This window comes from Diadema setosum, chromosome 14 (genome assembly GCF_964275005.1).
Source record: "Diadema setosum chromosome 14, eeDiaSeto1, whole genome shotgun sequence".
NCBI lineage: Eukaryota > Metazoa > Echinodermata > Echinoidea > Diadematoida > Diadematidae > Diadema > Diadema setosum.
In genome coordinates, this window is record NC_092698.1 from 17,175,821 (window position 1) to 17,194,002 (window position 18,182).

At 42.6% G+C, this 18,182-nt stretch overlaps 1 protein-coding gene across 1 annotated transcript in view; it reads left to right on the forward strand.

Moving 5' to 3' along the window:
* Positions 1-18,182, forward strand: part of LOC140238178 (uncharacterized) — a 46,364-nt gene that overhangs the window by 20,788 nt on the left and 7,394 nt on the right. Inside the window, exons 2-4 of the mRNA XM_072318115.1 lie at positions 2,626-2,708; positions 11,696-11,993; positions 13,708-16,218. Coding sequence (XP_072174216.1) covers positions 2,626-2,708; positions 11,696-11,993; positions 13,708-16,218 — 2,892 coding nt within the window. The remainder of the gene's footprint in view (positions 1-2,625; positions 2,709-11,695; positions 11,994-13,707; positions 16,219-18,182) is intronic.

Below are 18,182 nucleotides of genomic sequence, written 5' to 3' on the forward strand. Positions count from 1 at the left end.
GAGTGGGTGGGTGAGCGAGTGTGGTGTATGCGTGCGCGCACCTGGTTCATGATCAGGCACTGACAAGAACACACGAGAAAACAAAGCAAAACAGCAAGGGAAAGAAATTAGGGAAGGGGAAGAGCCACTTAAGGTGATGTAGACAGATTTAGCTCACCAAGGCCAAACCTTGCCATTGACCGTCATTACTCGTCATCAAGAGAGAGAAGAGAATTAAAAAAAAATACGTATCAATCAATCTTAACTCTGCTGTGACAGAGAGATTATTTTCAGGATTCGAAATAGTTTACGCTCTATCGGGGGCAGAATCCGTGGCACAGCGTCCCACTGATACCTGCCCTTCTTTTGTCTTCATTTTTCTTTTGATCTTTCTTTGCGCGAATACCTGAGACTGTCTACAAGTTATTCCTCCTTAATTAGCCTTCGTATCCTCATCATGGGTCAAAATACATCAGAAGAGGCCGCACTCTTCCTGTCAGATTTTAACTGTTTAAACCATCGGCCCTTGTAAGATGTCAACGTCGTCCAATAACCATTCACCGGGATCATCCCACGAGCTCGACACCCCCACGAGTCATACGGCCCGCGAGCTAGACATTGAAAAAAAAAATGTCCTCGAGTCACGTAGCATCAAGTGAAAGAGGGCCATTAACCATCTATAGACACTAAGTAAAACATGCAAATCAAACCCATGAGCTTGACACTCGAGCTCATCTGGGCAATTTGCTTAATGTCTAACTCGTGGACCGCATAACTCGTGGGCCTAGTTTAGTTGATGTTGAGCTTCATGACTCGTGGGCTGTATGACTCGTGGGTGTCGAGCTCATGATGTGCGTCCCTTTCGCCGACCACCTGACTGTCAAGACACAATCGGCAAAGAATGAACGCTTCTCAAACTTCCCTGAACTTTCCCCCCCAACCATGCTGGGACTCGCCATTGTCCCACAAGAACACCACAAAAGATCCCCAAGGTTATACATTGTTTGATATCAGCTTCATGTTTCATAATAAAGAAAAACACTTTGCGGTATCATTTTTTTCCTTCTCAAGAAGAAAACACGAGGAAATTAGTAATTTATAGACAGAAATTCCGCTTAAGATAAGGTCTGACAAGCGACAATGGTTGGTGTGGGATTACCAATTATATCGTCGATATCATTATCATCTTCAGGATGATGGCAATCTCATTATTAAAAGTATCAATTACAAAATCGACACAAGTCCTTTTAAAGTCAAATTCCACTGCTTTTTTTTAATAGATTTGAATGAATAAAGTCAAATCATACAAATAGAGCAGAATGGTATAGGGCACCCCATAAGTTGAGAAATTCATTCCATTCAAAATGCAACATGGTATCATAAAACGATGGGTCGCAACCACATGATACGCAAACTTTAGATGACGTAATGTTGTAACTGATTGACAAATAACCCTTTATCGACTTTTGCCTAAATAAACACCCACTATTAAGTGATTCAGTAGGGGTAATGATCAACAAAAACAACCTGCGTCCCCAATGCCCTTGTACACTTTACATCATGTTACTAATCCGCACAAGGGTTCATTGAGCAGGTGACAGTTTGTTGTATCCACGAGATGTGTACTGCAAAGTTTTGTACAAATGCAGTAAAAGGAAGGAAAAAAAAAACACGGAAAGTGGCCCAAAGCGACAGCGTTGGCGACAAACAGAAAGGAGATGAAAAAAAGAAAAGAAAAAAGGAGTGTTTACTTAACCTTGACTGCATGACTACCGCCACCAACGACATCCCTTCCACGCAGACCTTGAAACAATACGGAAATGTTCCGCAATGAGCTGAAATTGACATTGGTAGCAGAACTTCGCATTGTACCTGTTTGCCAGCGTCGAGCATGGTTTCCTGTTGTTTGTCTGCCTAACAATAACAACACACGAAACCTTTCGATTGCTGCTTTGGTCAGAGAGACACTAATAAGATTTCACAGCCAGGTGACTCACAATGAAACTGAATGATCTATTCATTTTTGGTCGCTGTATATTATTTCATTTATTTGAGCGCTAAATCGTGTCTAGTTGTGACCAAGTGCTCTTCCCTCTTTTTCTTTTTCTTTTTTTTTCTTCTTCTTCTATGCTGTCGTGGACTCTAAAGGTTTGTATAATAATAACAGAGGATTTTCATAGAATTCTCAATACTTTTTAACAAGATTACTCACGGAAGTCTTGAAGTGTACGTGTATTATATCATTGATTTTGATTTCGTCAACTTTTCAGTAACTATTGGACACGATTTTTTTTTAACTTTATATTGCGATTACAGGTTCAGTCATTTATTACACAAACCGATCCAAGTTAACAATCCGACGGGCCATACAGTTTGAAACTGCCATACAAAAAGTGAATAATGAACATGAGATGAGCGTATCAGTTCATTAAAGGCATAAATAGTGACTACGTGTACCAAACGTACCAAACATCTGACACCTACAGCATGTACATGTTTATCTTGTAATGCGTACACATTGTGTTTGAATATGACTCAGTATCAAGTTTGAATTGATATCGTATCATCCCCATCATCCCTCCTCCCAGCTCTATATGTTAACCAATAACTCTTTGTCTCCATTCATTTTGTTTTCACCCTTTGAAGCCGCAATAGTTCCGACGGCCGACAAGAGATCGTTCATGGATGCTGTCCCGGGTGGCGACAGCGAGGGAGCGAATGCCCAAAACGTGAGTAAACCATACAGCATACAGGCCACACTGTGTTTCATGCAGACATATCTTTTATGATCTAAGCACAGATACCAATTTGGATTGCACCATGTGCTGTTGTCATCATGCTAAATGGAAGAGCTGGATACGGGGAACTGATGAAGACGAAAACAGGGCGGTCACGTCATGAACGCTGGAGTGCAAGTTCGTGTCTGCATTACATGTATAACTGGTCAGGCGAAGTGCATGGGGGAGGGAGGGGAGGTCGTGACGGAAGGACATTGAAGGTTTATGGAAAAGAGCCCAGTGGATGCAATTTGCATACATAATTTGCACACACACGCACACACATAGATACACACACACCATAACGATCGGTATTATAATTTTACACACACACTCTCATATAGGACCCTACACACACAGGCACATCGATACGCTAAGGTATAATGAGGATGCAAGATGAAGGTTTAGGCGTAACATAACTAAAGCCCCCGTTCCACTATGCCGTTCTCGCTACGATTTGACAATTTTCTCAGGTCGGGAAGGATCGGGTAAAACCTGAGCCGATCTGGACACAGTACGATGTTAGAACGCTCTAAGTACGCTGCAGTTACGACTACCAAGTGCTTGCTACGCTCATACTACGATGATCGGGAATGAGACATAACGATCTCTGCCGCTGCCGGTACGCTTTAGAACGATGTAGCTACGCTGTCAGTGCGATGTTGCCGATGTTATCCGATCAGTGCACGCTGTATCTACGCTCTGAACGATCTATACGATCTTATCACGCTGTTACCCCGTTCAGAGAGCTGAAAAGTGCCCGATGTGCCCCGATGTACCCCGATTCGACTGTCGGTCTGCAGTCAGTCAACTTATTAGCATGCAGAACCGAAGAAATATACTGTGGACCCCGAAGAGGCTCCTCAACTCACGGTACTTTTGCATGCACAATACATATTGTATAAACAAAGACGTGCTGACTTTTCCAAGGCTTTTTCTTGATGTCCTTGCTTCCTCCAATTGTAGATGATTTCATATTCCTCAAAATTCTGCTATGTCCTCTTCCTCCTCTTTCAGCACCACGTGCAGTCTCTCTTTCTTCGCCTTTTGGGTAGCTGCTTCGCTGTTTTCTTCTCTTCTTTTTCTTCATCTCTTCTTCTTCTTCGAAAATTACAGCTAAAATTACTTCCCGTTCTTGTGCCGATGTTACTACGCTCAGAAAGACTTTGTTACGCTCATCCCGCTGCGTTTACGCCGTCACTACGCTCTCCCCGCTGCGTTTACGCTGTCACTACGCTCTCCCCGCTTGCCGTATGCCACGATTAAAAATATGTCAGTTTTGATCGGGGAGATCGGGAAGAAATTTTGAACCGGTTCAAAATTTCTTCCCGATCTGAAAAAAATGCCCGCTCCAACCCCGACCTCCACACGCTGCTGCTACGATGCTTCCGATCCCCGTACGCTTTTGCCGCTCTCTCCCGATCTGCTAGATCGGGACAGATCGGGGTCCAAATCGTGATAGTGGAACGGGGGCTTTAGGTCTATAATTCTTTCTTGTACCTCTTCCTGTCTCACTAATGTAGCGAACATTTTTGGGTAATCTACAAAGTCGCTGTTTCGACGGCGGGAACACCATGGAAAAAAAAAAAAAATATGCCAGCATGTGTATCAATTCATATAATTTATCGCAATTCATTATACAGACATACAAGTATTATGTATACATACGCATACGTATCGATATATGGACAGATATACCCGGTTTTCAAATTAAAAAAACAACAACAACAACAACAAATGAATAAGGATAAGAGGCAATGAGGAATGAAATATGTCGCATGATGCCTGTGCTATGAGAATGAAAGATCAAGGAATCTAGCCATGTTGTGGCTATAATGTAAACGTGGATATCCAGTGAAAACATTTCCGTTTCCACTTCCTTCATTTAGTCTCGCTCAGGAAAAAAAAAATGCAATATTAATAGGTTCTTGAGCATTTCCAGTCATCAAAATTATCTCTTCGTTAATTTTTGTTTAGGGAGTAGATTTACTGGATGCTTGGTTACTGCTGTCCAAGGAATGTTTATCTCATATTAATTTTATGACACTATAGACGTTGAATCAGTGAGGTGGAAAGGTCTCTTTCCACCATCCTGATTGAATTGATAAAAGACGGTCAATATACGACTATTAAATCACAGATTTAGGTAATATGTTATGTACTACTCGAATTGATAAATACATAATAGTTTCATTTCCATGAGATGAATACAAGTGCGTTGTGATTTGATGAAGCAATAGCAGGGGAAACAGTCTAAGAACAAACGGGGACTGCCTCATGATGATTATCGTCGGCAACCCTACAAAGAAATGCATTCGTTCCGTGGCGACATCTCACATCTGACTAACTGACTGTGAAAGATGCGTCAGTCCCTTCTTGTGAGAAGGCGCTTCGAGGAAATTCGTTCACGCAGACAGAATGCTAATCGCTTTCCCATGGCCAACAGTTCTTGTCCAAGGGCTTCCATCAAAGATCTGCCCCCCCCCCCCCAAAAAAAAAAAGACAGAATGAAGAAGAGGAAGAAGAAAAGAAAAAAACAAGAAATCCATATTCTTGGATCAAACCAAGTAATATTAGGAGATAATCTACCCCGTGCTTCGTTTTCGACTCTTTCACTTTCATTATATGAAATGCGATAAACGCGTAATGACAATGGCATTGACATTAGAAACTTGAACAAAATTAAAACCCCCGCCAAGAAGAAGAAGAAAAAGAAAAAAATCGTTTAATTATAGCCTAGATTGCTTACCCGTATAATTATCTAATTAGTGGCGAATCTATCAAGTGTATTTTTATAGTTCTTGCTTTCTTTTTTTTCTCTGTCATGTTTCCTTGTTAGTGCATGTCTCTTTGTTTGTATGTTTATTTATTTATTTGTGTGTGTGTGTGTGTGTGTGCGCGCGCGCGTTTGTGTGTGTGTGCATGCGAGTGAGAAAAAAATCAGTGGTTCAGAATCCATTACGTCATTACGTCATCAGCATGATGCATTATGGGTTTTATTCCTCTTTTTTGCGCGGGAGGTTCACGTATGGCGGTCATTATCGACTACCATCTGCTATCTTGATTGACGAGAAAAAATTACAGATTGCGCTTCCGCCAATTTGAGCCACTTTTGGAGTTGACTGCAAATGCAGATGTGGCCGTAACGTTATCAGTTACATATGGTATGCCGAGAACCCATAATAATTGACTGTTCTTGGATATTCTGTAGTAGTCTGGGCCACATTAATGCTGGAGAGAACGAAACCTCTCTTTCAAGGCAATGCGTGAAAACAACTAATTATCCTTTCATGCCTGGTAATGAGAAATTAAGCGCTCGTTTCGCAACACGATTTTATGTGGTTCTTCTAATGATTGTTCCCGAACAAATGACTAATATTTCGGGAGACTGTGATGAAAAGCTATGATGAATAATTCTTTCTTACCCTTCTCAGTATTGAGTGTTATTCCTATCTATGATTAGTGGAGGTAATTGGAAGAAAACAATATGGAGTCATAACTGTGGCTTCCTAACAAGCGTTTAATTTATCGTAAAAGTTATCTAATAGCCCTTTGCACACAGACACAAAGTCTACAAACTCAACTCAAGTATGGTCATGCTTTCATAAAGAAACATAATAGGCTACTCTCGTGATAGGGCTAGATTATTGCCGATGTGTTAGATGTAGTGAAAATTAAACAAACTGATAGTCTGTTGTCCTTGCTAACTTGCTTTGGTTTGGTTTTTTTGTGTGTGTGTTTCTGTATAACCAATGTGGCGTGCTCTTTATTGTTGTGCATTTTCTTCCACGCTAAATGTGCCCATGATTTTTTTTTTTTTTTTTAGATTAATGATTTTTGGCTTTAGCGTCACCCTAATGTATATCCATTATACGTGTGTGTGTGTGTGTACGCGCTCAGTATGGCAAAGTGTTGCACTAGGCGCTAAAAGTGAGTGCTGATGGTGATGCGCCGCCATTCGGTGATAAGGAAATCCCCCATTCACGGTCGTCTGCATTCTTGGCGGTTCGCATCACACGCAACGGAGCAGCTAAGAAAATGTCTGGCCCCAGCACTTTTCTCTCCCGCCAACCGCGAGATAAGATCACCTTCGAGGACTAGCGATGAAACACCCAACGCCATCAGATAAAAATGGCTTCCAATGGGCTCAACGTTACATAATCCACATGAATGCAAAGATAAAGCGAAGCATCAACACATACCTTAACGTTTGGAGAAGGACGAGGGAGGGAGGGAGTTTTGAGAAAACACATACACACATGCACACACAAGCCCTTAAAAATAGGTGTCGTGTATTTCAAGGAGCATCTTGCTTGTTCTCTAAAACCAGTATTATTTATCATTTGCAAAATTCCTCATGTGCTTCGAAATAGTTCTAAAATGTGATTTACAGATAGAAACAAGCAATGCAAAAATGTTATCAGTATAATCAATGTTAAGCATTGTTAAATTAACAAAATGTGAACAATAGTTACAATAACATTGTTTCTAGAATAAACAATCTACAGTAAAAGATTTAGTGATAAAAAATAGTGACATCTCCTTATATTTCAGGGTTTATTGCAACATTTTTATATGGTAGGATGTTTTGTGACACAACTGACCTACACATGCATCAAATGTGATAACTCGAACATTTTATATCACTGCTCCCAATGGCAAAGATGGTTTATGTGTTGGAATTCCTTTTATGGGATGTCTTTAAATGTTGATAGTAGGCCTTTGCGTGTTTGATAATCAAAACGATCGAGATAATGAATAAGCCAGTTAGGCCTTTACAGTGTTAGTCTCATTATGCTGGTCTCTTTTCGACTTTTTCAGTAATGCCCAAATATGGCCCCTGTAGCTATCAGGTCTATGTTTTATGAGGAGACCATTTTTCGCAGTTGCCATTGGTAACATTGCATTGCTATGTCTTCCAATGAAGAGATGTAAAACACAGCACGGCTTCCAGCAGTGATGGTAAAGTTGTCAAACAAAGTTGTTTGGTAGTAGGGGTGAGACCTTCTATGTTGACTCTCTGCAAAGTCGTCTGTTAATTTTCTTCTACCACCGAGGACGTACACAAGAAATGTCATGTCATTTCTAATCAGTGTGGAAAGTACACCCACACAGCCGAATGGATTTGGTCATGGAGAAAATGGCACGATTCTCCCAAAATCCTTGCTCCTTTCCTCCATTGCTTGTGCTATGTATCCTTGAGATCAATGGAAGGGCGGGTGGCGGGTGCCCAAGGCGCAGCGTACAAACCGGTCCAGGTATACGCTAGAGTCAGGAGAGAATCGTTGTGAGCTATTATTACAGTGTGCCCCCTTGAAAACGCACGCACAGTAATACACATAATATTTTGCTTAATTGGCGTTTGAGTAATAGCTTCCATGTGTATCACGTGACAGGATGTCGACTGAAGTATTAACGGAAGATAACAGGAAGTTCCAGAGGAACCCCTGAACATTCCCTCTTGGTGTTTTTTTTTTCCTTCTCTGTAATTTCTCGTTGTCAAAACAAGGTGCGGCTCCATTTTGCATTCCTCAGCTATATCTTATCTGATGTCAATATAGATACATGTGTATAAGCTATATGGGGCGAAGTCGTGGGAGAATACATGATGGAGAGCAAAATGAGAACTGAACGATCTTCGAGCAAAATATCGGACGAAAGGAGTCGTGTTGTCGTGTCAAGTTTGGCATTATTTGCGTAGACACGCTACAAACAGGAAAAGAGGATCCGTGTTTGGATGGGGTATAGCGTATCATCCGAATTGATCACAGTTTACGATCGGTGACAGGACATTATAGATTTATTCCTTCCAGCCCTAGTCCAAGCCGGTGATTTGACGGCGGACTAAATATAGCAAAGGGATGGGGGCGTAGGAGCCCTTCTGGTCTGAATCTCTCAGAGCTCGAGTTTGCCCGGAATTTCATGAAGACTGAGCTTTTCTAATGATTCCATATTTTTTCGCCGTGTTTTCATAAAATACTACAGAAATAAAGAAAAACAAAGGTCGGCTACTACATAAACATAGTTTTGAGACAAGATTAGAAGAGATATTGCCAAGCGTGTAACGCATTAGACATATACCGCAATTTATGAGTCGTTCACAGCACCATACAAAACTTTTCCATACACAACCAAAAATCTTTATTTCTAAACCACTCCATAGTTATTTAGATTCGTGGAAATAGTGTGATCGAAATCTCAAACGGTTTGCTTTGAAACATCTTATATCTGAGTTCTTCTCAATCAACCAAAACTCCAAACCTTGCATTTTCACATCAATCATTGTTATGTGGAGCCAGACTGCTCTCTGATTATGATAATGCCAAAATATCACTTGCTGTCATGAGGATCCGTTGTATAGTGAGAAATTGTGTGTGTATTATGTTGGGTGGGGATGCATGGAGAGAATCCCGAAATAAAATTTAGGTTGAAAACGGCGCTTCGAGACAAAGACATGAGTATGATATACGTTAGGTGTTCCTGTTCTAAACTTTCAGCAATTTGATTGCATCACAACATACACCAGAGGAAGTGTCGTTCTATTCAGGGGGATCCTAGCCCGACCAGACGTCGTGCGAAGCACGGCTTCCCGCCGTGCGCAGACTTCTGTACAGCGACAGGGCTTTAGGGGAATCCCAGCCGTTTGTCTAGTTTTAGAGCGAAAGCTGTGTGCATGCCAGATACATAGGTGTGCGATAATGATGAGAAATCAAGAGCTGAGCCTCATTTTTGTGGTCCTAAAGGGTTGAGTGGGGTGACCGTGTGACTCATGACATTGTAGCCCACATTTTGCCCTTTTAACCCCACGCGGGGCTTAGCTAGCTTATCGTCAACAAGTGGCACATGATTTGTCATAAAAACGCGGTAGGTCTGCATGTCCGAACACAGGTCAATCGTAAGTTGACCATTATCCTAATCGTTCCCGGCAATGATAACAAAAAATGAAGGGAGAGAGAAAAACGTGGTTGTGTCGGGTTCAATCCAATGAGTCATTCGTACCTTGATAAAAAGTGTTTGTTGTCAATTTTGTGAATTTGTATTCTCTCTTTTGTGTGTGGGCATCCCTCTACTGCCACCTGGTGGTCTGATCGAAGCATTCGCCCAGGTATGCAGTCACCAAGCAGGCTGTAAGTCCTAAGAAAATAAATTAGGCGTTTCCTCTCTGAAATTCCACTAGGCATAGAACAAAGCCACATTGTAGTGAAACGGAAAATGAAAATTGGGCTAACCTCACATTGCAAAATGCATTGACCTTTTCTTTTTTTTCGTTTTTTTTTTTTTTTTTTTTTAGCATTGGAAATCACGTCGTTTGGCTATGTGTGTGTGGATATATGTTTGTATTATAGTGTGTGTGTGTGTGTGTGGCCGATGAGGTCATCGTTTCTCGCTCAAATCGGATAGACAGTCAAGCTGATGAAAGGTGATGGAAGACCGCCCAAAGGTGTGAAGTAAAAAGAAAAAGAAAAAAAACCTGACAAAATCCAGAGAAAAAGAATGAAGCCTCCTTGGCGGTTTATATTACATGTAAATTCACAGTGGACAGATAAACTATAAAGAACAGATACCACGTGACCATAGACATGTTATTGGTCAGATTGGGAATATTCTCAGGTGATAGGAAGTAAGAATGATTCAAGTTTCAGCGTCGAGCCAACACTGTCTCATGACACCACAACGTTATCATATCGAAGACTACATTATAACGTAGTCATAACAGGCTTACCAAATCTTGGTATGTGCCAAGCATGATGAATAAGACACTATTTTTTTTTTTATGGAATAATGTTCTACACCTTACTCACTTTCACCTTTGTTTTTAGCTTTTCGCGCATGACCGAAGCAATAGAATATCGATTTCAACTGAATTGCTTATCAATCGTTATATTAATGTCATTTGATGTTGATGTGTGTTGCCCAAATATTTTTAATACTGATAATGTGCAAGCTCTACCTATCACACACACACACACACACACTTCTCAAACACATGTATCATAATACTTCTTAGAATTAATAAGATTCTTCATCATCATCGTAGTATCCATGGTAGAACAAAACCTTACCTTAAACATGTCTCCGAAATATAAATAAAAAATAAATAAAAAAAACATGGCGTTCCAGCTGAGCAACTCTATTTTTCCCTCCCTTTGTTCTCCATCGACTGTAGCCTCTGTACTTGGAAATCTATTAAAATAGCCTGCTTTACATCAGTCAAGTAGAGAAATGTTGAATATCTTTCATCTTTTGGACTCCACAAGCACGAGTGTCTGTGACTAATCTAACCCTACCGACCAACATTTCCCCTTCCGTCACCTTGTTGAGGTTATTTGGCTGGATGGATATGTCGGATTTAAAAGCTGATAATTCGATCTGCAAGGAGGCATGTCTAATTTCGTCCATTAGCACTCATTAAGTAATTACGCCAAAGATTGTGCCATGATTTGGCTATTTTGTCGGTCATTCCAGCTTGACAAAATGTGTGTAACTGTTGTTGCTTATACTTTGCAACGGTTTGCTGGCGTTCCCACAATAAATGTTATAACACATGTCTTAGATGCCCTGTTCAATCATTTTTTAGAGTTCAAAGTTCAAATTCTTTGTGACGTTAACATTTTCCATCAATGATGCAGGAGTTTTTGTCTGTTTGGTTTTTTTTTTTATGGTTTTACTATATCGTTTATCTTGAGGTTGTTATTGTTATTCTTGTGGGATTGAAAATAAAGTCAAGATCATAATATTAAGTCATGATGTCAACTTCGAAACGGGTTTGATTGTTCATTTCACGCTTCCCCTCTGAAATACGAGTTAAAAAAAGCAAGTAATCTCCCGTCTCTGCCATTCCCTCTCCTATACGTTCCCTCACTACCTTTCCCCTCTCCCTTCCCCCTCTCCCTCTTCTCTCCCTCCCTTTAATCGTTCTCATTCTTTGTTCTCTGTAGCCTGCTGGAGAGGAACATGGGGTCTGGCGTGTCAAGGTAGATGCAATTGTCCACCCTCAGCGACGTGCGACCGAGTGTCGGGAACTTGCAATTGTCCCGCGGGAAAGACTGGAGCGCGGTGCGAGCTCCGGTGCGAAGAAGGGCGGTACGGCGAGAACTGCGCGGGAGTATGCCGCTGCCCAGCCGCGGCGACTTGCGACAGCGTGGCGGGATCATGCCGATGTCAGCAAGGGTGGACTGGCGAACGGTGTGATGTGCAGTGTCCGCAAGGCTACGTCGGGGATAACTGCGATATCAGGTACAATTACTACATTATCTTAATTCTTTATACCGGTTGATCTCTACTTGGTCATAGCTTCTTGCGTGAATCATTATTGTATGTCTCGTCTTTTCACTTGTCAAGTTCTTCCCTGACATTCTACGAAGTAGGAATACCCGTCATAGAACTGGACAAAATAAAGCAAATCATACAGGCAATTAAACAGAACTAGGCGAAGACATTGTAGATAAGACCCTAAAAGTCTTGCATCTTTGCTCTGAAGATGCATGAAAATTACTAACGCGTTGACGCTTTAAAATATATTGCCTCAGGTTTTCAGTGCACTGCTTATCCGAAGCCGGCTGTATACCTGCGAGTAAGATTTTATAGTCGATCCAACAGACTCTGCTAAAATATGTCTCTCTGTCACACCCACATATCCGCAATCGGGCAGGCTGTCATGACCCTTTGTAGAACTGAAGACAAGTTATAAGGCATGCCACCATTTACCATCACTGGCCAAGACTGAAAAGTGATTCCCCGAAGTTTTTTTTTCATGATGTGAATCCATTACGTCTCATTTAAGGGCAGAAACATATTTTTGTTAAGTGTTTGTTTCTTAATACACAACAAAAGACAAACAAGAACGAAAGCAAACAATAATGTAATCAAATCATACTTAAAGCGGACGTCATTTCTGGGACAAGTGGAAACACCGACATTTATCATCACATGATGCGTCAAAAATATCATTGATATAAAGTTATTCCAATTGACCTAAAACGTGACACGTCCGCTTCCTGCAAGCAATGGTTTAAGCAGAAGATGTACTTAATCAAGTGTCAAGGTCACTTTCTGGCTGGCGATGAAAGCTCGTAACAGTGATTCAGGGTAAAGGAATGATGTTAATGACCGACTTGGCACTCCGGCTGAGATAATCCATCATTGCTGCAGACGTTCAATAGGAATGGTTCGGAGATGACGCAAATCAACTCATGGGGTATCCAGATTGGAACACATCACCTTGGAATGTGATCATGAATGAATTTTAATATCAGTTCAATGTCCCGTTGAACTAACTGTAAATAATATGCGTGAAAGGGTAACTCATTTTTTTTTTCGTTTACCAGCCACGCAATTCTGAATCTATTAAATTCGAATACTCTAGAACTATCTCATAGCACATAACTATAATGTGTTGTCTTGTGACCATTTTTGTTTTGTTTGTTTGTTTGATATTGTATATATCCCAGCTGCCAGGTTTTGAACGGAAGGAATGGTCGTGTGATGCAAGAGCTGGAAAGCTAGAAGAATAATTGAGCTTTCTCAATTACAGTTTAGTCATTACCAACATTGACGTCGATCATTATGATGTGTTCCATGTTCCCAAGGGGGGGGGGGGGTAGAGATATATTGCTGTTCCGTTTCTGTTTGGGGGAAAGTGATGCATCTGAGGGAGTTATGTTCAGTTGACTGAGAGTTCTAAAGCATAAGAATATGTCAACAAGGTGATTCTTTCATCCATTCCTCATAGGATGGGGTTGAATGACTATAAATGACTAATCTTAATGTGGTACTTTATGACTTAGCTGCAGGATAAATTATCCTGACAAACTGCCTAAAGGGTTTTCTTTATCAACGTAATTCTGACACGATAAAGGGGAAAACAAACCTCCCGACTTAATTTTGGAAACAAAAAAAAAAAAAAAATGTGTAGTAAGTTTTGAAATATTACCAACTTTATCTTCTGCAGATGCGACTGTCTAAATGGCGGTAGTTGCACAGGAACAAACGGCACGTGTAGCTGCTCAGCCGGCTGGACGGGAGACCGATGTGAAACCAGGTGCACTCAGGGCTTCTTCGGTGAGAACTGCCTCCAGCGATGCACCTGCCTGCACAACGGGCAGTGCGACTCCGTCAACGGGACTTGTACGTGCGGACCGGGATGGAAAGGTCGGGACTGTTCGGAGATGTGCCCCTGGGGCTGGTACGGACTGGGATGCGTGAACGAGTGCGTCTGCTTGAATGGCGCCGGATGCAGTAGTATCGATGGTTCCTGCTACTGCAGGTCCGGTTGGATGGGGCGCCATTGCGACGTGCCGTGCCAGGCGGGACGCTACGGACCCGGATGTAAGCGGGCCTGCACTTGCCAGCACGGTGCTCAGTGCAACCACATGACTGGACAGTGCCAATGTACTCCGGGATGGACGGGCCGCTTCTGTCACTTGGCCTGTCCGGAAGGCTCTTATGGAGACGAATGTGGGGGAAGATGTCGGTGTGAGAATGGTGAATGCGATCACGTGACTGGGGAATGCAATTGCTTCGATGGATTCATAGGGGAACGATGCGATCAACCGTGTCCCGAAGGCTTTTTCGGCCGGAATTGTGCGCATACTTGCCATTGTGAAAACGGTGGCCGCTGCGACCCAGTGACTGGGGCCTGCGAATGTCAACCGGGATGGGTTGGGGAAACCTGCAGTAGGGCTTGTGATGAAGGTTTCTATGGAAACAGCTGTCTATCGCCATGCCCATGTGAGCAGGATGCTCGCTGTGACCACGTGACAGGCGAATGCAAGTGTCCACCGGGACTGACGGGTCTAGAATGTAACGAAACTTGTCCCGCGGGAACGTACGGGCACGAGTGTGCTCAGCGATGTGAATGTCTACACGCAACAGGGTGCGATCCAAGAAATGGCAGCTGTAGGTGTGCTCCCGGATGGGTCGGCCAGTGGTGTCAATACCCTTGCGATCAAGGTTTCTTCGGTGACGGCTGCACGCAGATGTGCGAATGCAACAATGGTGCCACCTGCGATCCTGGAAACGGTACCTGCTATTGCACTGCAGGATACCAAGGCAGTCACTGCGAGTTACCTTGCTCTGAAGGCACGTATGGCGTCGGATGCGCTGAAACGTGCACTTGTCAAAACGGGGGTTCATGCGATCCTGTAAATGGTGCATGCACCTGCTCACCTGGATTCAGAGGAGGTCATTGTGAAATGATATGTGATGAAGGGTACTACGGACAAGATTGTCAGAATGTATGTTTATGCCAGAATAGTGCTCCTTGTGATAAAATCACCGGACAATGTCATTGTTTACAGGGATGGTATGGCTCCCGTTGTGATTCACCTTGCCCCCCAGGTCGGTTTGGGAGTAACTGCACAGAAACATGCGCATGCGCGAACGGTGCCAGATGTTTGCCTCAAGACGGCACCTGTGTCTGCCGTCCAGGGTGGACCGGCAGGACATGCGAAGATGTCTGTCCAGAAAATTCCTACGGAAGTTTCTGCAGCGAGAGGTGTTTGTGTCAAAATAATGGACGCTGTCATCCTGTAGATGGATCTTGCTCATGTCCACCGGGGTGGACTGGTCAGTTCTGCCAAGACAGATGTCCCACAGGGTATTACGGTGAAGGGTGCGTAGCGCAGTGCGCATGCCTCAATAACGCCACCTGTGACCCTTTTACCGGGTCATGCAGATGTCCGCGCGGACTAATCGGTGCCATATGCAACGAAACGTGCCCTTCCGGGTATTATGGGGACAAGTGCGCTAAAGAGTGCGCCTGCCAGAATGGCGGGATTTGCGATCCCGTTATCGGATGCATTTGCAAGGCGGGCTGGCAGGGCGAGAACTGCAGTCGATCTTGCGAGCAGGGACATTATGGGGTCAATTGTCAACATGTTTGTGAGTGTCGTAACAACGGGCAGTGTCATCCAGCAGTCGGATGTGTCTGCCCGCCTGGATGGGAAGGACAACGTTGTGAAAACATGTGCCTTGAAGGGGTCTACGGCACAGGATGTTCTCAAGTGTGCAGATGTGGTGGGAATGGGGAATGCCACCACGAGCTTGGCTGCGTGTGTCACCCAGGTTGGACTGGCGTAGACTGTCAGAACCAGTGCCCAGAGGGCTTCTTCGGTGAGAGGTGCGAAGAGAAGTGTGACTGTCAGAATAATGGCACGTGTGATCCCATCACAGGGTGCCAGTGTGGACCTGGCTGGAGAGGCAGATTCTGCAACGAAACTTGTCCCAGCGGTTTATTCGGCGCCAGGTGCGTCGAGGAGTGCCAGTGTGAACATGGTTCGTGTCACCACGTCCATGGCTGTCAGTGTGAACGGGGCTGGCGGGGAAAGCACTGCAACGTCACCTGTAGCAGTGGATGGTACGGCGCTGGCTGCCTACGGAAATGTCCAGACTGTCAACATGGCGGCGTCTGTCATCATGTAACGGGAAACTGCGTCTGCACACCTGGATATCACGGCAGTCGGTAAGTCCATGCATCGATAACAAAACGAGCATCGATAACAAAACAATCCGTCAGATACACACACATTATACACGCATACACACGCACGCACAGAAACGATCATCCACTGTTAATCGAGGTTGCTTCCACTTCCTGATTGATTTTGTCACGGATATTACCTGCTTGTCGAATTAATAAACATAGACAGATGGCACGGCGTTATTTCAGGTGAGCGAAATATCTACATCCGGACTGGAACTCTAAAGTTGAAAACATGTCAGAAGATCGCCATTACTGTCAAATTTTATTGGAATTTACTGGCTGGCTGTGAAAAAAAAAAAAATGAAACGAAGACAAGAAGTTCTGAATATCCTGTTATTTAAAGTGACTGCCTATAGCGTCTTCCCGTCACCTTAATACAGCAAATACAAGAGGAGAATCTACTTTTGCAGAAGGTCAAGTACGTCGAGATTTGTGTTACAAACAGAATAGAAGACCGTCTGATAATTGACAGAATCAAGAAAAGTGTTGATAACAAGAAAGCAAATTGACTGACACTGTAGCGTGCGTAACATCTGAAGGTAACCCTGTTCATGAGATGTACGAACGGGATTTGCGAGTTGCTAAAAGTCGTCTCCCTTTTCACACATAAGTTTCAACTTGTCAATTTCTTTTAAAAAAAAAAGAAAAGAAATAAATAAAAAAATACGTTTTCATAATGATTCCCCTCCCGATCTATCGTGAAAAGGGCGTTCATATACATCCGTTGAGGCACAGAATAAACCCCCACATACGATTTGAATAATTATAATTATATAAAATAATGTCCCGTTATTATCATACACATTATTATGGTTGTAATATTATTATTATCATCATTATAAAATCATTATTACGGACAAAGTAAGCAAGGAGGATAACGTAAACTATATCTTAGTCACAAGACCAATATAGCTAATTTGAGGTATCCACAAGAGATCCTATTAAACAATCGACTGACACTGACATTTGTTTTTGTTTTTGTTTGTTTGTTTGTTTGTTTGTTTGTTTTTTGCAGGGTGGCCTAGATAGGGTACAATGTTGTTGTGTTTGTTTTTTTTTTCATTTGGTTCTTAAACTCAACATAACTACTCTCCACCTGAAGTAAATTCTGTGAAATGTCTCAATTTGCTTGGAATTACGATAAGTGGCAGAGTGATATTACCTGAGAAGCATAGTTTTTGATTTAGATTTTTATCTCTCGATCAAGCGCAAAACCGTAATAAAATTTTAAGCATACACTAGCACACACACACACACATATCGTTTACACAATTTCCTTATTATTTGCTTCTTCGGATGACACATGAATTAAAAATGCGTCTGTTAGAGCCAGGTAAAAGACGAAAAGCTCGCCCCCGTGAAATTGAATTTGAGAGGAGGAAATTGGCTCTACAAGGAATAAAGATAATGGTAATGAATAGCAGTCGATGAATTGACCTCAAGTAATGCAAAGGCCAGTTAACTGCTGGTAGAACGCAATGGAGATATCTCCGGAGTTATAATATTTCAACTTGGATGATGTTGATCTCAAGTCCTATCATCCTGTTGATCTCCAAGTGAACCCCCGACTTCCCCCTCAGCATCCCCCGTGTCCAGGGCGGCTAATTCGTTAGGAGATGCTCGTAACCCTTAAAGCAGCTTCCTCGATGTGCGTTTGATAATATCGGGATCTCGTTGGCGTAGTTCCTCCTTTTTAAGGAGAGCCATATGACCGTCAAGTCCAATATGTCAGATCTTTGGAAGTTGACGTGACTCTTGCACAAGACGCCTCAGTTAAGACTAAGACTTTAAACACTACTCAATGCCGTGGTAAGTGATGTCATAATGTACATGTATAGATATACTATAGGTATATGAATCTGAGTTTTACATTTTCAGTTAAGTAATCTCTTGTTTGAATTCACTCACCGTCATCACAAGGTCGTTCAATATTAAAGTTAACA